General features: G+C 34.2%; 1 protein-coding gene across 13 annotated transcripts in view; it reads right to left on the bottom strand.

The window, feature by feature from the left end:
• Positions 1 to 23988, bottom strand: part of MARK3 (microtubule affinity regulating kinase 3) — a 133254-nt gene that overhangs the window by 40794 nt on the left and 68472 nt on the right. For all 13 annotated transcript variants that reach the window (XM_056811217.1, XM_007473523.3, XM_056811216.1 and 10 more), the window contains one exon: positions 17020 to 17090. In XM_056811217.1, the coding sequence (XP_056667195.1) occupies positions 17020 to 17090 (71 nt within the window). The remainder of the gene's footprint in view (positions 1 to 17019; positions 17091 to 23988) is intronic.

Genomic DNA, 23988 nt, shown 5'->3' on the forward strand with positions numbered 1-23988 from the left:
AAGAGATCCTGGGTTCAAATGTGACCTCAGACACTTCCTAGTTACTATGTGACTGGGGGCAAGTCACTTAACCCCCAATGTCTAGGTTTTATCACTCTTCTGCCTTGGAATCAATAAACAATATTAATTCTAAGACAGAAAATATGGGTTTTAAAAAAAAGACAAATGGTAGAACAAATGAAGGTTAATCAATGTAATAGAATATTATGCTTTAATAAATGATTAAAAATGATTTCACTGTTAGTAGGAAATGAAACAGTAATGCAAGCAGAATCAGGAAAATACTCTATATAAGGACTATGCTGTAAAGAAAAACAATTTTGAAAGATGTAAGAACTCTAATCAATGTAATGACCAATCATGTCTCCAGAAGAATTATGAAGTGTTACCCTGTTGGATAGGCCATAGGAGGTACAGAAAAAGATATATTTTAGGATATTGTGACACTTTCTGGATTTGTTTTTCTTCATTATGCTTTTCAAGTGGTCATTTTTTTCCCTATTCTTTTTCTGTTTTAAATTTGGGAGTAGGGTATGGGGATGGTTAAGTGACGTCTCATTTCAAAATAAAATAACCACTATTTTAATATTTAAAATGCACATAGAAAACCAAGGGAAGTTAAAAAAGCACAGATAAGCAAGATTGTTTTGATAGTAACATGTATTTATTATATACTTATCCTAAAGAATAATTTTAAAAAGGAGCAAGATGAAATTCATGGTTTCAGATACAATCTTTTTAAAACTATACATGTCTTTCAAATTTTTTCAGTTATATGTAGAAACAATTTTTGACAATTGTTTTCTGACATTTAAGGATTCAAATTTTTTCCCTCCCTTGCTTTCTTATCCTCCCCCCACCTGAAGGTAGTTTTGATATAGATTATACCAATGCTTTCATACCATAATGTTGCTATAATCCTCATGCTGTAACAGAAGACATACCACATATACAATATGTGTAAGATGGCATGCTTTAGGGGGCAGCTGGGTAGCTCAGTGGATTGAGAGTCAGGCCCAGAGACGGGTCCGGTCCTAGGTTCAAATCTGACCTCAGCCACTTCCCAGCTGTGTGACCCTGGGCAAGTCACCTGACCCTCATTGCCTAGCCCTTACCACTCTTCTGCCTTGGAGCCAATACACAGTATTGACTCCAAGACGGAAGGTAAGGATTAAAAAAAAAAAAGAAGAAGATGATGGCATGCTTTATTCTGCAATCAGATTCCAACAGTTCCTTCTTTGGCTAGGATAGCATTTTTCATCATGGGTACCTTGTGGGTATTTTAGTTACTTGCTTTGCTGGGAAAATGGTTTAGTCCTTCACAATTGATCATTGTATGACATTTGTTACAGTATACCATTGTTCTCCTGGTTTGTTCACTTCACTGTATCATTTTATGTCTTTCCAGATTTTTTGGAACTCATCCTATTCACTATTCCTTATGGCACAGTATTATTCCATTGCAATCATATATCACAACTTGTTCTGCCATTGCTCAAGTGATGGACAACACTTGGGTTTCCAATTCTTTGCCACTACCAAAAACGCTGCTAAAAATATTTTGGTACCAGGTAGGTCCTTTTCCCTTCTTTCTGATGGCTTTGGGATATAGACGTAGTAGTGGAATTGCTAGAACAAAGGGTATGTGCATAGTTTCATGGTCATTTGAATATGGTTCCATATTGCTCTCCAGAATGGTTGTACCAGTTTATAGCTTTCCTTTTTGGTCATGTTAGCCAATCTGATAGGTGTGAGGTGGTATCTCTTTGCCTTTCTCTATTCAATAGTAATTTAGAACATTTTTTCAATTGACTATACATTTCTTTTCCTGAGAATTGCCTATTTACAACCTTTGATTATTTTTAAATTGAGGCCTTTGTCAGAGATACTTGCTATTGAAATTTTTTAATATTTTCTTTTCTCATATGACTCTCCCCTCTGCTCAGCAGCCCAATGGGAGGACTTCTTAGCTTAAGTCTAAGGCATGAGGGTTCACCATCACTGATCAAGTTGATATACTGCTCTAGTTCTTAGCCAGTACCAGATTGTTTTGATGATTATTGCTTTGCTGTATAGTTTGAAATCTGGTACAGCTGGGCTTCTTTCCTTCACATATTTTTTCACTGATCCTCTTGATAAGCTTGGCCTTTAGTACTTGCAGATGAATTTTGTTATTTTTTTTTCTGGGTAGTTTGATGGATATGGTATTGGATAGGTAAATTAATTTAGGTAGGATTGTCAATTTTGTTTTATCGGGTTGGCCTATTAAAATTGTGCATTTTTTGGTATTAACTTCAGAGTAAAAAGTAATTTAAAGTAAACCAAGAGAAGCAATATTAAATAAGCCTTTCTTAATTTGAAAAGAAAAAATGTTCTAATATACAAACAGGCACAAAATATGCCCAGGAACAAGGCCTAAGATCTATTGGGATTTAACTACCCAATATCCATCTCCTGTAAACTCTCCTTATGCATATGCGAACCACTCACTTTGGTACTAAAGGTTTTACTGTCTTGTTCCCATTTATCATTCTATTTTTAAGTGATATAGACAAATATATTGTTCTCATTAGATAACTATATGAATCCCATTAGAAGAAATTAACCTAGTCAGGGGAGCATGCTATTCCCATTAGATAAGCATTTTATCCTGATTCTTGAAATAAATGATAAAAGTGATTAGGAAAGGAAAAAACTACAATAACAAAAATAATAGGTTGATATATGTAATTTCCTACCTTTGCAAAATGCAAGAGGTAACTTCTTATGATTGTTCATTAGGGCTAAGTATGGACACCTTAATATCATAGCAGTTGGTTTTGTTTTATAGAGGGAGAGCAGCTACTGCTGAGGTGGGTTGAATGCTGGGTATAGAGTCAGGAAGATCTCAGTTGAAATCTGGCCTCGGACATTTAGTTTAGACAACTGCATGATGATGTGACCGAAGTCACTTCACCTCAATTTGCTTCATTTCCTCAGTGTAAGATGGGGATAATAATAGTACCTACCTTGTAGGGTTACTATGAAGATCAAATATTTGTAAAAATATTTGACACAGTGCCTGACACACAGTAAATTACATATATAAATCCCCTCTCCGCACCAATTTCTTTTTATTGCTGATATTTCCATTTATATTGTTGCAGTCATCATGTAGATTATTTTCAGGCTTCTGTTTATTTCATTTTATATCAGTTCATAAGTTTTTCTCTTGATGCTTCTCTGTATTCTTCATGTTTATTATTTCTTATAGGGCAATATTATTCCTTTATATTCATGTTATGCTTAGCTATTTCCCCAATCAATGTGCATCTACTTTATTTCTAATTATCTGCTTAAACAAAAGGATCAACTATAAATAATTTGGAGAATGTGAAGCTTTAAACATTTAAAATTTTAAATAATTTACTTCCTTGAGTTTTGTGTCTTATAGTGGTAGAACCTCTATGTCAAAAGGCATGAGTATCTTGGTCATTTTCTTTGACAAATTGCTTTTCAGGATAATTAGACCAAGTCACAGCTTCACCAACAGAGCATTAGTGCGTCACCTACTATACATATGATGTACGTTTCAGTGTGGTGTAATTAAATATACACTGGGACTTATATCATAAGAAATGACAAACAAGATGATCACAAAAAAAACGTGGAAAGACATATTAAGTGATGCAAAGGGAAGGGAGCAGAACTGGGAGAACATTGTACACAGAAAGAACAATAGTGTATGATGATCAACCGTGAATGAATTGTTAACAAGGATTCAAGACAACTCCAAGGGACTCATTATGAAAAAGGTTATCCAACACCAAAGAAAGAACAAATGGAGTTTGAATGCAGACTGAAGCACACCATTCTTCACTTTATTTCCTCCATGAATTTTTCTCTAGTCTAAGCAATACTGATGTGCCTTGTTTTATAACATGACAAACATGGAAATATGTATTAAATAATAACACATGCAAAATCTATACCATATAGTATCTGCCTTCTTGAGAAGGGGTGGAAAAGAGGGAGAGAATATAGATTGCAAAATGGCAAAAAAGTATTAAAAGCCGTACAATGTTAAAAAAAAAAGGAAAAAATATGTTGGAACTAGGAAAAAGTATATCAAGATTTCAGTCCTGGCTCTGCCACTTCTATATCTGTGGCCTTCAGTCATTTGGGGCATTAGTACTCTTCAATCAAATAAAGGGATTGGATAAAATGATCTCTAAGACATTTCCTCAATATAAATCTCTGGTCTACAGGAAAAAATCCATGTCAAGATGTATTCTCTCAAAGCTATCTTTATTTGCCACTTTCCCCATTCCAACACCTTTGTTGTGTAGACTTCAATACAAACTGATATAAAAGAAAGAAGTGGGAATGTAAATCGACAGCAGGAAGTAATATAAGGTACACCTAAACAACATAATACATTAAATGATTGCTACCACCTCAACAATTACAAGATAGTCTAGGAACCTGAGCCTAAGAGCTCTTAAAGTAGGTATGCCCTGTTAGATACATGGAGAATGGACCAATCATCCTCACAACTATCACAACCAACTGCTATCAAGAGGTGGCTAAGTCTGAGTCCTGGTAATAGCAGTGCTCTGCTAATGTAGTTCTTCAATCTAGGGAAGCAACTTTTGTGGAGAAAAGGCAAGCAGTCCTATCAAATTCTGAACAACTGTTATCTACAGTGTGGTAAACCCAGTCTGGTCAAAAGGGGGGAGGTTGCATGTGCCAGCAAAGAAAAATCACCACTTGACTACCACCTCAGATGCAAATGGAGACAGAGCAGGCCCAAGAGATCAGACAATGTTGAGCCCTCCCCAAACTACCAGTTTTACACCCAACAATCTTGAAAGTCTCATCCAAGGAACCAACCCTTATAGAGATGAGACTGAGGAAACATTTCTGCTGGTGCTACACTACTCAGTAGTCACAGCTTTTGAAGAATGAGAAAAGAAAGTTCTCGTCAACGATTCTTATGGTTCAATATAAGAAGTGAATTTGGCTTTATCAATGGAAATAACATTAAAAAATGCATTACCATATGATTTGCTGATATACCCTAAGGATCACTGGGCTTTTCCTTATGAATTGTAGTAGAAACTTGCTATGTTTTCTCTCCTCACAAGAATGTGAGCTCCTTGCAAGGAGACTGTCTTTTTAAAAATAATCTCACACCAACTATGAAAACATAAGCATATATATTTATATATGTATATGTGCACACATATACATATACACAAACACATTAACATCTCCAAAATTTCCATTATATTTCTTTTCTCTCCTTCCCAGAAAGCCTTCCTTACTAACAAAAAAGAAAAAGGAAAAAACAAAAAACACAACATCCATCTGAGTAAGATTAACTAAACTGGAACACTCTATACCCAGTTCCTGACCTCTACCAAGAAGGATGGTACTTTTTAATAATTCCTCTTGAGGGCTAAGTCTGGTTATTATAATTTCATAGCATTCAGTTTCAAATGTCTTGAGACTGTTCTTTCCATGTTTATTGCTTTAATAATTGGAATACAATATTCCTGGTGCTGCTTATTTCACTTTGCATCAGTGCAGCCTTCCCATCATTCTCTGTATTAATTATTCATTATTTATTATAGTCTGTGACATTCATGTACCATTAACTTATTTAGTTATTCTCCAGGTGACAGGTATATGTTAGTTTTCAGTTCTTTGCTACTACAAAAAATGCTGCTATAACTTTTTGGGTGTGTTTAGGGATTTTTTGCTTTAACATTAATTTCCCTAGGCTTTATGTCTGATAGGGGAATCTCCAGGTCAAGGTATGGACATATTAATCAACTTTCTTGGCATAATTCTAAATTGCTTTCCTCAGTGGGTTGTACAAATTCACAATTCCATCAGTCATTACTCTTGGCCTTATGTTATACTATACCTCATTTTATACTATACCTCAATGAAAGGGAGAGGAGGACTTTAACAGAACATTTGGACAAAACAATTTTGCTTAGCCTTGGGGCTTTGCCTTAGTACGAAACATGAGTGTTGAGTAGGTTTCAAGGAGAACTTGAATGACTCCTGAGTTAGGTTTTTTATGATACACTATTATTTTATCTCAAGTGAATTTCTAGAATGTTAGTCACACTCCTAGGCCATGAGAAGTACAAGGATTCCAAAACCAAACATTCATTTATTCAATATTCATCAAATGTCTATGTGCAAAGCACTAGAGGGAATACAAAGATTAATCAGATATAGCCTTTACCCCCATGGAATTTATTATCTAGAGAGAATATAAGTAACTACAATGCATGGGAAATGAATAAGAGATGTGTTAACAAAATATTATGGGGTTAGGATAAAGACATTATGGTTCTTCATCTGCAAAATGAGGGGATTAGACCAGACAATCTATGATGACTTTTCCAACTCTAAACCTATAATTTTGTTGGGGATAGAAGAAGGAATCAAAGAAGGCTCCACTGAAGAAATTCTGTTTTAGCTAAACTTTAAAGAATGAGTCAGATTTTTTTTTGCCTGCAGTGTAAGCAAGAAAATGGAAGAAAAGAGGACCAGGGGAAAAAGGAGAGTATTTCAGGTGAAAGGAATAAAATGAGTGAAGCCATATAATTTGGAAACCTCAGTGTGTATTTAAGTAGTTTTTAGTAGATAAATTCCAAAAGTGTGTTCTAGGGAACACTAGGAGTCCCCAAAATGCTTTTAGGGGATCCACAAAATGAAACCCTTTAATCTCTACTATAGTAAATGCTGATAGATATACATAAACCAAAAGCTCTTTTGGGAGAGGAGTCTTCCAATAATTTTTAAGAGCATAAAAGGGAACTGAGAAACCAAAAAGTTTGAGGATCACTAGCACAAAGAATACAGAAATAATTAGTGGATGATTAAAAGATCATATTGGGAGATTTTGGGAAAGTCTTGATTGCAATACTAAAGAGTCTGCATGTCTTTAACATGCAACTGGGAGCTACTCAACCATTTTTGGTAGTTCTGACTTCATGCCTTAAAACTGCCATCTTCGAAGTCATCTGTTTTCTTCATGAACAAGTCTGAAAGTCCTCTTCAAATGAGAGTTCTTCTATTGCTGGTTTACTATCCTTACTTTCCACCCATATCTCTTGAGAATTCCCCAAGGCTCTGTGCTAATAGCTCTTCTCTCTTTACATCTCAGTGACCTTACTGGCTCTCTTATGTTTTCATTTTGATTCAGATGAATCACAGATCTATATATTTAGATTCAATCTTTTCTCTGACTTTCAATCCTGTATGGCCAATTGCCTACTGAACATAGGTAACTGTAAACCCTAGAGAAGCACTGGTAAACCCTTTAGAGACCATGTACCCAAACTTCAAGCTGCCTGTGAGCCCCTATTATCCCCATTTCCCCCAGAAAGCAGAGGGAGGAAGTGCTTGCAGCAGAGGTTGCTGGGCAGAGGGGCAGAACATGTGAAAAATGTCCTCGGGCACTGTGGAGAGGGGAAATGGAGCAGTCCCCTCCCACATGTCAGGGCATGCATGCCATGTCTGCCTGCACAGCCCTAGAGACATCTCATTCAATGTATCTAAAACTGAATTAATTATATTTCTCCTAAAACTCATCCTTCTTCAAAATTTCTCTATTTCTACCAAAGAATACATCCTTCCAATTTCCAAGGTTCCTAACCTCAGCATTATCTAAAACACTTCAATTTCCTTCATCCTACATATTCAATCAGTTGCCAAATCTTGTCAATTTATCTCCAAAAAATCTTTGTATCCTAAACCAGTTCTCTCTACTCATATAACCTTTCTCCCTATTCATACAAGTGTATAACTTGGTTTAAGCTCTCTTTACCTCTTAACTAAACCATTTTAGAAGGCTGTTAAATGGTCTTCTCACTTCAAATTACTCCCATTTTCAATTGATCCTTCACAGCTGCCGAAATGTTTTAAAACCACAAATATGATCAGGTCACACTAATGTGCTCAAACTTTGGAGCCTCCCTATTGCTTTTAAAACCAAATGCAAAACTGACTTTGGCTTTTAAAATCCCTTTATTAACCTGGTCCTCTTTCTAGGCTTATTACTTGACAGTACAGGGAAAAAAAAAAACCTCTCACAAAGAGCAGCAACTGACTGTCTTTGAACTTTTGAATTTTTGAACTGACTGTCTCCTTGCCCAGAATGTGATCCTTCCATACTCAGCCTCATAGAAAGTCTAGCTGTTTTTCTTTTTTGTAAACCCATACCCTCCAATAGAAGACGCCAAGTATTGGTTTCAAGACAGAAGAGTGGCAAGAGCTAGGTGAATGAGGTTGAAGTGATATTTGCCCAGGATCACAAAAATAATGCAGTTTAAACACTATCTTCTATACCAACTGTATATACCTTGTGTGTCCCTATTATCTTATATTTAGCTACCTGGTACTCATTCTGTTTATAAGGGGATCTCAACGCTTTGGTGCTATTTTAGTTTTAATAGATTAAAAAGGAAAGCTGTAATAACTTAAAATTACACCAACATTTTTGGGATACCCTATATGTATATGTTTCTGCCAATAATGTAAGTATTTGACAGTAGGAATTATTGCATCCTTTCTATTTGTATCTCTAATACTTAGAAAAGTAACTAGAACTTAAGTGCTTGTTGATTAATATCAATCTAATTATTACTGATAAAGCAACATCAATATTGTTTTGAAAAGTCGAATTGTTTGCAAAGGGAGTTTGGAAGGCAATAAAATGGAGGAAGAAAAAAGTTTATTATATAAGTCAGATAAAGAACGAGAGAATGACAGAAGGGGTAATCAGAGTAACTCCTATTCAAAGGCTACTGGGGAGAAGAGGCCAATTTTTAAAAAATGTGCGAAGTGAACGATTTAAAATATAGGGAGTATTTTTGTGTGTTTAGACTAAAATAAGAGAAATATTCATGAAATTAAGAAAATTTTATTGCCTCAATAATTAGGCATAATCAAATGTGTATATTCACAAGTATACACACACAGAGAAAGGATTGAATTCTTGCAAAAATAAAAAGTTTAGGGATGAGTTATTAAAATTTAACCCAATAATATTAGTGTACTTATAAGAAGCACATCAAATGCAGAATGCAAGAAACTTTTTGGTCTTAGAATTCCTTTATACTCTTAAAAAAACAAAACAATTCTTACCTTCTGTCTTGGAATCAATATTAAGTATTGGTTCCAAGGTAGAAGAGGGATAAGAGCTGGGCAACGAGGATTAAGTGATTTCCCAGGGTTACAAAGTGAGGAAGTGATTACGGTCAAATTTGAACCCAGGGCCTTCTGTCTCCATAAAGCCACTTAGGTACCCCACCCCTCAATACTTTTAAAAAATAATGAAGGCCCCAAGTCTTTGTTTATGCCTTATATCAATATCTACCATATTAAAAATTAACAATTGCTACTTTAGTTGATGACAATCTGAACTCAAATAGATTATTTCGAAAAAGAGTATTTTAAAAAGCAAATTAATGGCTCAGAATTATGGAGATAGTTTTGACCTTAGAGATACACTTGAAAAGTAACTCTAGCGTCTCTTGGTCTATGGATGAGAACTGAGAACCAATGCTACAAGGAATTGAAAAAAAATTGTAATACTTAGATTCACTCTCTAACATATACTAGCCAAAGGATAAGAACAGCCAGTTCTTGAAGTAAATACAAATCACTGATAATCATCTAAAATAGTTTCAAATCAAAACAGCTTATACTGTCTTCTACTTATTAAATTGAGAAGAATCACAAACAAATTCAAATCCAATAGGAATACGGAAAAATAGGCACATGATTATATTGTATTAATAATAATGATAACATCTAACACATATATAGCACTTTACTGTGCTAGGCACTTTACCATTATATTATCTGATCTCACAACTCCTCTGGGCAGTAGGTATTATTACTATGCCCATTTTACAGATGAGGAAACTGAAACAAAACTGTTAAGTGATGAGGCAGGTTCATATAGCTAATAAGTATCTGAGGGCAGATGTAAACTTGAACACAGGTCTTCATGACTCCCAGGCTTCAAAGCTGATTCATCAATAATTGGGCAGTGTTATAACTGAACACAGTAGGAACTTTAAAAATGCTGGGTGAATTTATGAAAACAAGATAGATAAGAGCCACAAAAATGTTAGAATCTACAAAAATGCTGGCTCAATGCTCCCTCTACTAGGAAGGAATATGGCTGAGATAGCTATTGTCATGCATGGCTTTCTTCTTTGAAGACAAAGCCTAAGTTCTAGCTTTCCTACAAGTCCTCCCTCCCTATTTTAAATGTTTTCCATTCCCTAACTTGTAAACAAATACATATTCTATACATTTATTTATTCTACTCCAACCAATAGCCATGTATGTCATCTCCCTCAATAGAATTAAACTCCTTGACACTATGATTTCTTTTTATTTATATCATTAGTATCAAGTACAGTGCTTTGCTTGGAGCAATTTAATAAATGATCATTGATAAAATAGGCATTAATATCAATTATTTGTTATTCTTGCCATGTGACTATTTCACTTCTTCCATAATCCTATATTTCTTGGTAGCAGTCTATAAACTGTTTTGTACCATTCTTCACTAGTAGCAGACCTAGCCTATTTGGGCCCATTATGCAGATCTCCAACTGTCTTCTTGGTCACCCTTAATTTAAATTTAGAGAGCCATGAAAACCTAGTTCAATCTCATTTTAAAGTTTAGGAAACAGATTCAAGGAGGTTAGTCAAGTTATTAGGTATCAGATGCAAAATCCGAATTGACATCCTCTGACTGCAGTGCCAGCACTCTTTGTACTGTCCTTCTGATGATTTTCAATAAAGCTATATTAAAATATTTCTTCAAGACAATCTAGACTGCTCTCTTATTCAATTCTAGGGCTGGCTTACTGTTTATGTATAGTTTCTACTCAAGATAAGTGTATATAAGAACAAATTTTAATGGGCTGTCCTTATAGGTGAACATTGTAGTCCAAACAACAGGTATTATAGATTCACCTGGACTTTTCTGTCATTTCTTCATTCTTTTAAGTTACTTCATTTCATTTAGAAAGATTCTAGAATATTCTTGGGCTTGATGCAATCTGCACATAAAGAGAAACACCTGGAGGACTTCATCATGCCTACCACCTTGAATTATTTCAAGGACATTAGTAAATAGCTTAGGCAGACTTACAACTTCTTGGAGAGACTTCAAGATAGCATTTCTCTTTAACAGATTAAACATTTTTTCATAGTCAACAAACAAGAAGCATGACTTTATTCTTTAAATGTGCTCAGTTATAGAATATTGATTGTTAAAGCATGCCTGTTCCCTTCTCATACCTTTACCAAGGATTGCAATATGTTCATATCATTCTCATACATTTTTTGTATAGTCTTGAAAGTAGGCATATGAACAGAAGCTGTAGTTATTAACATTATCTTTGTGACGTTAAAAAAAATAAGATCCAAGGCTTTTCCAGGCCTTTGTCATCTTTCCCCCTTGAGAATGAATCCTTTAAATGCCCTTAAAATAGTGTCACTTCTAGTATAGACCTCTCCTTCTTGCAGAATTAATTGGTCTAGTCTTATGTTTTCCTCCCTTAAGAACTATTTCTTAAAAAATAAATAAAAATAATTCTATTTTTCTCACGTAACATTAAAGACCATATAAAGTTGTTCCATTGTAACTGAATGTTCAGATCTTCTTCCATTTATTTATTGACTTCCTATTCCAGCTTCACTCTTAAATGCCATTTTAGTGATTTTAACTTTAAAATCTTCTATAAACTTGTTTCTCTCTAGTCCTGTTCCATCTTCCAGTCTTTTTACACTTCGTAACTTATGTACTCTACAACTCCAGTGATACTGGCCTCCTTGCATATCCTCATGTAACTCATTCCACATTTTAAGATTCTAAGCATGTTTACCACTATTCCATATTCTTCCTATTCCATATGACTGGTTTCTGCTTTCTTCTAAGTTCTAACTAAAACCCCACCTTACACAGTTTTCTCTCTCTTAATTCTTATGCCTTCTTTCTGTTAATTACTTCCAAATCCTTGTTTGAACATAGTTATTGGCATGTTGATATCTTCCCCATTATATTATGAAATGCTTGTAAGCAAGAACTATAACTTTTTTGTATCCCTACTACTTAATATAAGTATGAATGTTTACTAAACACTGTTTCTCTGTTATGAGGTAATACTATTCATAAGTTCCCAGCTATTATCCTCCTCCATATGATCTTTCAAATGAATTTATAACTATTAAAGTTATTGCCTTTGGGTGTCATCTCTCTCCATCTAGCAAGGAGATGAAATGTATGCTTGCTGATGATGTCTCTAGGCACTTTTGGCTTTCTCACTATGGCAATTGGTTTATTTTGCTTCAACATCCTTTGGAACAAATAATGGTCTGTGTAATTTGTTTCCTCCATCTCCTATTTTTCAGCATTGAAACCTTCTTTTAAAAAGGTCAGGGAACAGTTGCTTTAAATATACTATATAAGAGGGAGCTACATGGCTCAGTGGATAGAGAACCAAACCTACAAAAAGGAGGTTCTGGGTTCCAATATGCCTCAGACACTTCCCAGCTGTGTGACATTGGGAAAATCACTTAGCCCCTATTGCCTAGCTCTTACAATTCTTCGGCCTTGGAACCACCAAATGGAACTGATTCCAAGATGGAAAGTAAGGGTTTAAAAAAGACTGTATTACTACCTCATTTCTATTCATTATTGTATAGTGAAACTTATTTTTTATATCTTTGTTCAAATACATTAGTAGTTTGTAAACAGATAATTAAATCAGAATTATTTCTTGGAAATAAAAACATCAGTAAACAGTTGTTTCCTGTCAAAATATAAGCAACTTTACTTTTTCATGGAGATATTCTTGCAAATGTTTATCATGAACACTACAAAATGAAATGATAAAATGCTCTATTAAAAGTATCATACTGACTTTGGACTCCACAATAAAATCAAATTAATCAACTCCTTTATTTTCCTTCCTAAGGAGAACCTGTGATTCATGCTTCTATTCAGGTGGAACTTCCTTGTCTTCTGGTTTTATACATATGTGTGTCTGTGTGTGTGTGTGTGTGTGTGTGTCTATAGATATAGAGTCAATATTACAAATATTTTGAGAAAACCCATATATTCTCTTTTAGAATAGATACTAAGTATTGATCCTAAGACAAAAGAGTGGCAAAGACTAGGCAATTGTGGTTAGTTGACTTTCCCAAGATCACAGAGCTAGGAAGAGTCTGAGGTCACATTTGAACCCAGGACCTCCTGACACCCTACCCACTGTGTTACTCTGGGTGCCCCTAGAGTCAATACTGTATTGATAGGAGTTCCTCCAATAATATGTTCACTTAATAACCGGACAAAGATTGATATTTAGTACCTTCTGTCCATTCCTGACCATTTGACATTGTTGAAAGCAGAGAGGGGGTTGAATAAAACTGAGGGACATTACTTTTTTCCTTGTTTTATAGATTGCTATGGTCAAAGAACTTATTGCCAAGTGTCAAGTCTATTGCTAATGAGCCTTTGGAAAGCAAAAATAGTCTGTTGCCAGGACAGTATTCAAAGATTTTTCAGCATTGTGGAACTTGGCAGATCTTGATCTCCACTATTTTAGCTTTTGAAGACTGAGAATAAAATCTTGCAGGAAAATTTAGACGGTGATACAAAAAGAAAAAAGGGCCAATAAAAAGATAACATAAGTATCAGATATATAATAACAATGTTATAGAATCCAAAAGAGAGAACATCACAGAGAAAGTTGTATCTCAAAAGTGTCAAATACTATAGAAAGCTAAAGGAGGCTTGACTGATGAGAAAAGACCATGGGTTATGATCATTGGTAGTTACAGGAGATTCTAATAACAGCAAATTCAACATAGCTGGGGGGAATGAATAGCAAATATGCTTTAAAAAAGAGGCAGTTTTGTAAACAAGAAGCCTATGGACTGCATATTCACTTAGAAGACCACAGCATGCTTATAATTCTTTTTTTATTAAAACACTAACACATTAAAATCAGTGTTCAGCATTTCTGACACCTCTGTTACAAACTCTGGGGATTTTTTTTCTTCAAAAAACTATGTGTAGAAGAAAAGAGAAAAATTAAAGATGGATTGAGAAGATAACAGGGTTAAAGAAGTTAGAGGTTTGGGATGAGAAATAATTTTAATTAGGAGTAGAAATTAAAAAAAAGATGATAGAACTATTATTGCATGATTTCAGGGGTAGAATGTTTGAAAAATTATCAACTGCAGTACACGGACATGTCAATGAATGAAGGAAGGAACATTAAGCATTTACTATATGAAAAACACTGTGCAAAATGCTATGGGTACAAAGAGAAAGCCCTAAAGTTGCAGGATGGTAAGCCCCAACAGTCTTTAGAAATGACAACAGTAGGTCAGATAAGTGTGCCAGGGGTCTACAGATTATAGAAGTTGAGAGAATCTTAGAAGAAGTGGCAAGAAAGACAGCAATATCTGATGGCCATCCATTTCATGGGAAGGAACAGATTTAGTAACTCTCATTCACCAATATCATATGAATAAACAGCCTGGATGAGTTCTAAGTAGCATACCTAGATAGCAGTTAAGAGGATCACCAGGCACTGAGGGAAGATTTAAGGTTAGATAAAAACAACAGCTATGCCACATCCAATTGAGTAACTATTCGATGTTTTCTAATAATACTTGAAAACCTTAGAATAGAGAAAATGGACAGAAGAGTTTACCTAAGGTTGTAGACTGGGAAGGTAAAATACTAGAAGTTCAAGGAATTGAAAGATTCTAGGATTTCTCTTTAGATCATCTCCTAAAATGGAACATTCTGGAAATAAGTTACTACTTGGCCTCTACTTCAATGATCTTACTAGATTCTGCCCAATGTTCTGGTTTACTAGGAACTCTTTGTAATTTAGTTCTGAGTCTGCAAACCCCTGTCCACCTCAAAATTGGCCCATCTAATTTAATGATTCTATGCACAAAGATTTCTAAATTATTGCATGTGATTTCCTCCTAAGATCTGAATAATTTCAAGATTATATGTTGGTAAATATTTTGGCCATTGACAAACAAATCACAGGATCTGAGAAACAGAAAGGAAGAAATGTTAAATTTGGTAACAAAAATCCTCCTTCCTTTCCCTCTCTAAAAACACCTCTATACCTTCCCCCTTCCAATGAAAATAATTTCTATAAGGTTAAAGAACCAACACAAACAATGGAAGCTAAGAAAATTCAGGCCAGGATGTTAAAATGCCTCATCATATTTTGTATTCTTACATATGTGCATGTGCTGTTTCCAACAGAATGTAAGCTACTTGAGAGCAAGAACTGTTTTATTTTCATATTATTTTGTCTGTAGCCCAAACACCTAGCACAGAATCTGACACAAAGTAGATGCTTAATAGATGAAGGAATTTCCACTTATGCTTTTATTTCAATTGGCAAGAGTTAAGGGGAAAAAGAAGCTAAATGGTATGAGAAATCTTTGGCTTTGACTGCCAGTAGAGACTTAAGGACTAAAGAAAAAAGGCTTACTACACTCATCATTTCATGAAACATGAGATAACAGAATCAGTGATGAGGCCCAGGTTTCTCCAATTCTCTCATTTAATATTTGACATTAATTCCAGGGAGGATAAATGAATTCCAGATCACATTGATAGTGATAGAGCATAGATATGAACCTAGGTGTTTTCCATGTATGTTCTTACATTTTTCAGTTAGCTACATTTAATTTTAGTGTTAACCTATTTTTCAATTTAGTTTTAACCCTAGTTTCATCACGTAAAATATTCAGTAGTAGCATAAAGAAACCTGAACATGGGATCCGGAGAGGGTTGGGTCTGAATGCCAATTCTGACACTGATGATAGGTATGACTAATGCAAATCATTTAATTTCCCTGAATCTAGGTTTCCTCACTTGTAAAATAAGGTTAAGTCCCTATCTCATGGGATTTTTGAGGATCAGATGAGAATGCACATAAAGTATATATCTAGTATGGTCTAGGAAAGATCCTCTGAAAGCAAAAAGGTAGTTTGTTACTGGCAAATTAGATTTGCCTACTTTCTAATAGAATCTAATAATCATAACACCAACAACTAGTATCATATAGCAACTTAGAGGAAATGAGAAGCAGAAAGGTTGGGACAACTTAGTCCCACATTTAGAAGGTGGCAGAATTAAGATGGCAAAGTGGACAGAGTACTATACTTTGAGTCTAACTCAGCTACTGATACCAGCTGCAAGACTCTAATAATGTTGTCTAACCTCCACTTCAATTTCCTCATCTGTGAAACGGGGATTGTAATAGCACCTACTATCTAGGGCTGTTGCAGATCAAATTATATAATATTTATAAAGGAATATAAATACTAGTCATGATGATGATGATGGTGTTTCTCAGATGCAATGCACATCAGGAGGTCCATACTCAAAGCCTTTCCGGCTTGGTAGGATATACCAGAACATGCATGCATATACATATATAAACCTATAGATGCCACTGCTTGTTAACATAGCCTTCGAGAACCCAGACCAACATCCCCACCATGAAGTATCATTGGAGAAAGATTTTATCATCACCAGGGATCTTTGGAGCACCATGAAGTGAATTCACGAACCCATATATGCAGCAAAAATTGTCATCATGTTCATATTTAGCTCGAACAAAATAACTGAATAATGAATATACATTCTGTCAACTGAAAAAAAATCTTGCTTCTTTCTGTATCATTTGCCTTTTAATAGAGATAATTTTAAATAATTTTAAATTCACTTAAAAGGTTTACTGAATTTTAATAGTTCTTGGTCATTATTTATTATCTCATTCAATGAATACTAATAATACAACTCCCCTCCATTTGAGAAGAAAAGGAGTCCATATATTCAAAAAAGCTGGGAACCAGTGTTATAGATCTTATATAAAAGGCTAGAAAGCCAAATAAATACTTGTTAGCTTCTCAATTTATTCTAGACGTGAACTTCATACATACCTGTCTAAACTTAGCTCTGGCCTCCTTTTCCTTCATTCTTCCATGTGCAACCAAATAGTCAAACACTTCACCTATAATTGAGGAAAATAAAAGTGAGTAGAAAGAAGCCTCTGGAAATAAAAGTGTTTAACATGAATTTTAAAGATAAAATTACCACTATTGTTAACCTTAAGTTTAATGACTATCATTCAGTTCTCATTAATAAAAATCCAAAAAACTTTTTAAAAATATTCCTTAAAATCATGCAGTCTGACATCTTAATACTAACATATTCTTTAACAAGTGGAAAACACTATACATCTTGATTTGATCTTCAAATATCACCTACCTACCTGTGATAGACGTGATGTTATTCCCTTCTTAAGAGATAAAGAAACTGACACTAAGAAAGACTAAATGATTTTGCCAGGTCACATAGCTAGTCAAGATTGAATTCAAGTTTTCCTGACTCCAAGTCTAGCACCCCTCTCCACTATGCTGCCTATAATTCTGACAATAGTCAGAATTCATTATTTTGTGACATTGTTTTAAATTTAAAAAAATTATATCAAAATTGGAATTTAAATAAAAGTTGAGTTGATGTGTTTATAAAGATTCACTACAGTGTTCCTTAATTTCCCCCCTACAGCAATGGGTTTTTAATTTTGCTTTTACATTACCTTCACTTACTATTGCATTCCTTGCCTACTTTTTCTACCCAATAAATCACTTCATGACAAAGATAAAAAACAAAGAAATATATCAGTTCAAGCAAACCTATTAAAAGATCAAATCAAATCAATCAAAGTAAAAGTATAAATAATCCTGAACACCTTATCCTTCATTTAAAAAAAAAGAGGAAAAACTTTTCTTTGGGTTTAGGCTTGGTCATCACAATTTCATAGCATTCAGAGTCTCTCTTTTTTATATCCTTTCCATTTAACTTGTTCAAGTCATTCGACCGTTTTTTTTTTTGTGCTTTGTTGCTTACTCTATTCCATTATGTATGAGTTTTGATAAGCCTTCAAAAGCCTTTCTGAATTCTTCATATTGACATTAATTTATTCTGGGAGACTAAAAATTGCAATATTTACTCGCCACAGTATCTTTAGCTAGTCAACCAATAGACTCCTGCTTTGTTTCAAATTCTTTACCATTAAAAAGTAGTCAGTTTTTCTGAAAAAAAAAATGTCTCTCCGGAAGCATTTAAGAGTTTTTGTTACAGATCATTACTTGGAGGAAGTACAGAGATACAGAAAAGACAAAGGATTAGGAATAACATCAAATTTAAATGAAAAAGGAATAGCATTTAAATTATGATGCAAAATGTCAATATAATTGACTTGCATACCATTTTTTAAGCAATACAGCACCTACTTCATGAAGTAAAGCAAACCCAATAAGTGGTCTAATTACAACACTCAAATAAAATCAGTAACATTTTGTGGCATCAAAAAACCAGAAATAAAGTGGCTACCCAAAGTTTAACATAATGGATTCAGAGTTTTGAGAAGAGATGAACTGATATGGAGCAAAGAAAACAGAACTAGGAAACAACATCCACATTGATTATGAAAATGTATCTGAAAGCAGATCAGTACAGTAACTTCAAACCAACACTAAACAACAATTAAACGGAGGTTAACTGAAAAAAATCTCTTGGTTCTGGAAAACATAATGAAACATAATTTTCTTCTCTCAATAGAAGGCAGGAAATTCGTAAATGCAAAAAGTTGCATGACTTATCAAATTTGCTGGTAATTTTTTTTTCTTATTATAAAAGGTATTTAATTAAGTAGCAGTGACACATGACACCAAAAGATGGCACTGTTTCAGAATATCATAATTTAATTTCTTATCAACAGAATTATTTTGGTTCACAATGCCCAAGATTTGTAAATGATCTAACTTGCATAGAAGAAACATGACAGAAACTGGAATAATTAATAAAATGAAAAATTTTCAGGCTTCAAAGCCAATTTAGTATAAATTTGAAAGGGAGGGTGACACTAAATTTGTCAAAAACCACCAAAAAAAAAATCTGTCTCCTATATCTGAACCTGTAGATCCATACCAGAAAAGAATTACTGAGAATTAAATGTATCATAACTCTGATATGTATACTTTCTTGTTTTAAAATAAATTAACAACATTTGGGAGACAAATACAATGACTGTTTAAAATAAACCAATTCTAAACAATTAACATGCTTTATTTTTATTAAAAACAAAACAAACAACAACCAAAAAAACCACACAACCCTTACCTTTCATCTTAGAATCAATATTAAGTTTTGGTTACAAGGTGGAAAAGCAGTAAGGGTAAGTAAGGTAAAGGTAAAGAGCATTTGGATTAAGTGACTTGCTCATGCTCACATGACTAGGAAGTATCTGAGGACAGATTTGAATATAAGACCTCCTGGCTCTCTATCCACTGGGCCACCTAGTTGTCCCTAATTTATGTACTTTTAAATGTAAACATAAAGACTACAAAAAATGAACAGTTTAAATAGTATTTTAATAAAGCATTGTTTCTGAAGTGTATGAGCTATTTTAAACATGACATATAAAGGCAAAACAATTGATGACAAGTGAGTCAAATGTGTACTTACAATATGAAAAAAAACTGACTGTTTATTAATAAACTAAATGGATTGACTAGCAGCTGCTTTAGTATCTGGTAGATAAAACCAAAATCAATCCATAATGCTAAATAGATTAAATTAGAAATATCAATATGACAAAAATGGAGTAACATTTGTAGACTATTCTGAGGAACTCAGAGAAATTTCCTAAAACACACAGAAAATCCCATACAATCAATATGCTACAAATTAAGAATTAAGCCAATTGAATTAGTATTTAAATGTATTTATTTAAAATGTATTATTAAATTAATAATAATTCTAAAAATTTTTAGAAAAAACTTGCCAAGCACTATGCTAAGCACTGAGAATACAAACATCATTTCAATACAGTCTTTGCTCCTAAGTAGCTCACATCCCAATAGGGAAAGACAACACATGAGTTTGACTATGGAGAACATGGAAAAATCCAGTGGTCCTTAGGACAAACATAATGATAGGGCAATAGGCAACATTTAGAGATTTTAAGGGTATAGGTGAAGTGCAGGTAGCAATGTCTATTAGTTTAGAGTGCACAATGATAGGTTTTCACCAACAAAAAGTACATTTAGCTCAGCACTGAAATATTAAAGAGGAAGGCAAAGCACTCCTTTATTTTGGCCTTCATCTTGCAGGTAAAAATTTAGCTGAATAAAGACTACCTAATGTCTTTCCAGGCTGTATAGAATCCAAAGTTATAAGCAGAAACTCAATCAGTTCCTGTTGGCCACAGCAGCCACAACCAAGGAAGGATACCTTGCTACTGGCTGAGACCAAGTGAGTGGTACTAGGCTACTGCTATCAAGAAGCCAAAATTCCAGTTGCCACAAAGCAGTTATTTGAATATATGCCTAGCATCAAAAATAGGCAATTGGATGGGAAATTTCTGTTCTAAAAGACATTTGAGGTTAAATATATTATCTAAGATGTGGCAAAGATCCTTCCTAAATTACCAAGCCCGATTATGACTTATGTTTCAAATGAACAAAAATAAGTTCGAGAAAAAAATTATGCACTAAACAAGCATTATAAAGTTTGGGCAGGCAATAAGCTCCTATAAGTGATGTTTTCAAAAATGCTGTCAATGGAAACAATAGCTTTAGAAAAGAAGGGGAGATCTGGCAAGGGAACAGCTAAATAGGGACAAAGGATTTTGGATTCAAGAGTTGGACAAGACAGTTCAATGCCCAAACTTTACAAACAAGGAAACCCAGAGACATAAGATATTACACAAATGAGGAAACCCAGAAACATAGGATAACACATGTATGTTTTACTGTTGCTCCCTACCTCCTTGCCACAAGATATAAAACCACAGAACAAGCAATAATGTAGACAGAAGTAAAGCTGTACCCATGACCAGAAATTTATAGAAGCCAAAATCTAAGGAAGGTGTCATTAGAAGTTCAAGCCTTCATATTTATATTCAAATTAACAAAGTATGGACAACAATAAAAAAATGAACCAGATTCTAACACAAGGAGGCAAATCTGATTTTATATTAATTACCAGAAAGGGAAAGATAGAACCCATAACTAGAATGACAAGAGAAGAATATACCTTACTCAAAAAGATGAAGATAGGTAAATGAGGGTAATGGGGCAAGAGAAGGGAATAGCATTATACATTAAGACAACATACTCAATGCAAAGAAATTCAAGAAAGAAAGGAAGCATGGTAAGGTTGATATGTAGGTAAAGAGGGAGAAATGGAAGTAAGTACTGCCATCATCATATATTACAGGCAATCTGGACAGAAAATACAGTGAAAAGGTTCCTGAATTTGGAATCACCAAAATGTCTGTGTGAACCTGGAGCCTTCTCTGGGCCTTAGTTTCCTCATCAGCAAAATAAAGCATCTGCTGAAGGTCATTTCTGACTGCAAATCTATGATCTTATGGAAAAGAGGAAATAAATGAGTTAAAGAAAAGATTACAAGAATGGCATGAAAGTATTTTAATGTAGGGATGAGAATGTAAATATTCAGCATCTGTGGGTTTGCTCTCTCAAAAGCAAACCAAATGATAATTTTTTTTTCCTTAAGGAGAATTTCATTCTTCAAAGGTAAAGAAGAATGAGTAAGAATTTCTAAAATATGAACGTGTAGCTAAGGAAGAAATAATGGTAACCACTACATCTTAGCATTCTTGACAGGGAAGAAAAGGAAAGCTAAGCAAATACTCTAGAATTTGGCAGGGTACATATGAAATATTTTGCAAAAAGGAGTGTTATGATCTCATGGAAAAAAATTTTACAGAAGTTCAAGAAGGTTGGGAAGTTCTCAAGAATGAAATTTAGGAACTTACGGCAAACAATTCTGATGAGAAAGAAAGACAACTATAAAGAATAATGTGGACGCAAAGAAAACTAGATTTTAAAATGAGTTTGGGGGATACAAAGAAAGGTAAAATATGAATACTGTTCTCAAAGAGCTCACTGTCTGATGAGGGAGACAACTTGCAAATAATCATGTACAAATAAGCCAGATAGGATAAATTAGACATAAACTTAGAGGAAGATGTTAGGTAAAACCTGAAAGAAACCAGGGAAGCCAGGAGATGGTAGTCAAGTAAGGGAGAGAATCCCAGGATATACAGGAAAGTCAATAAAAATGCAGAGTTGGTAGAGGGAGTATGTTGTGCAAGGAATAGGAAAGTGGCCAGTGTCAGTGGATATAAATAGAAGGGAGGTATGGGTAAGAAGGAGGAAGATAGAGGATATATTTGATCCTGGAGATAAGAGTCATCGGAATTTACTGACTTAAGGAGAAGGGGCAACATGGTCAGAAATGCACTTAAGATCAATTTGGCAGTGGAGTGGTAGATGGTTAGAGTAGTGAAGCGATATGAGGCAGGAAAACCAAGTAGTAATTGCAGAAGTCCAGGCATTAGATGATCAGGGCCAGCACCATCATAGTGGTTATGTCAAACAGAAGTGGGTAAGGGAGAGAAGTTGTTTGGGAAGAAAGGGAAATTTAACTTTGGATATAGTAAGTTTAAGAAGCATACAAGACATCCAGTTAAAAATATTTTTAAAAGCAGTTGGAAATAAAAAAAAATTAAGACTTGAAGAAGATATCACTGGATAAAAATGTATTTATCTCGAGTTGAGGATTTACTTTTTTTAAAAAGTTACTAGAGTTGTAGTTTAAGGAAATGCTATAGTTAATTTAAATTTTAATAAGTTTTCAGGGTAAAGGTGTGGAAAAGATAGATGTCAGCTAGTAAATAGTACAGATTAGCTTTAGAACTATTGGACAGTTAAATCCAAAATGTAGTCATTAATGGTTAGATGTAATCTTTAAAGAAAGAACATCTGAGGAATCTGATCTGGCCTTATGCTATGACTTAAATATCAGATTACCAAATTTATGATGAGGAATAGCTAACAGATAATTATCAGGGTACAAAAAAATCTTAAGACATTAGAATGAATCTACTAAGAAAAAATGTAATAAGGCTACATATAAAAACTTTATATTGAAATTTTTTAAAAGTTACAAGTAGAATATTGGGGAGGTATAGAGTTTTTCTGATAGATGTTTTTTTTTAGCAGATTATAAATTCAACAGTATTTCGATTAATAGAAAAACATCAATTTAAGTTGTATTCTGCCATAGTCAGACCACATAGCACGTTCATTTTAGAGTACTATAGGGAAAGAGGTAACCAGGTGTCTGAGCTGATAGAGCCAGGCCTAGGCCTAGATAGAGGGAGATCCTGGGTTCAAACGAGACCTTAGACACATCCCAGCTGTGTGACCCTGGGAAAATCATTTTAACTCCCAGTGTGCGCATGTGCATGCATATAGACATGCATAATATAACCAGAGTAGTGACAATGATCTGGAAAACTTCCAAAGAACTGAAAACAAGATATGGGATCTTGAGATCATGAGTATAAGCTAAAGAAATCAGAGATAGCCTGAAGAAGACAAGATTTATGGGGAACATGCCAGTTGTCTTTGAATATGCTGTATGGAGGCAGATTTTAGTCTAGATATGAGGAAAAAAAACAACTAGATGCGGTTCATATTTCTATAGCATTTTAAGGTTTGCAAAGTGCTTTCCCTGATAAAGTAAGAAGTACAAGCACTATTATTCAAATATATTTTACTTTCCCCAATACATGTAATAACAATCTTCAACATGTTTTTGAAATTATAAGATCTAAATTGTCTCCCTCTGTGAAAGGAAATTCTTGGTTCTCTTTGTCTATTCTCAGTTTATAGACTGGTGAAAAGGGAACCCTTTATTCTCTTAGCCTAGCTGGAGTTAACACTTTGGTTAACAATAACTTAAGTACCCCTACTTAGTATTTTACCAGGCTATGAAGACAGGATTAACTCTTTTGTCTACTTTTGAATTGA

Source organism: Monodelphis domestica, chromosome 1 (genome assembly GCF_027887165.1).
Source record: "Monodelphis domestica isolate mMonDom1 chromosome 1, mMonDom1.pri, whole genome shotgun sequence".
In the NCBI taxonomy this organism is placed as follows: domain Eukaryota; kingdom Metazoa; phylum Chordata; class Mammalia; order Didelphimorphia; family Didelphidae; genus Monodelphis; species Monodelphis domestica.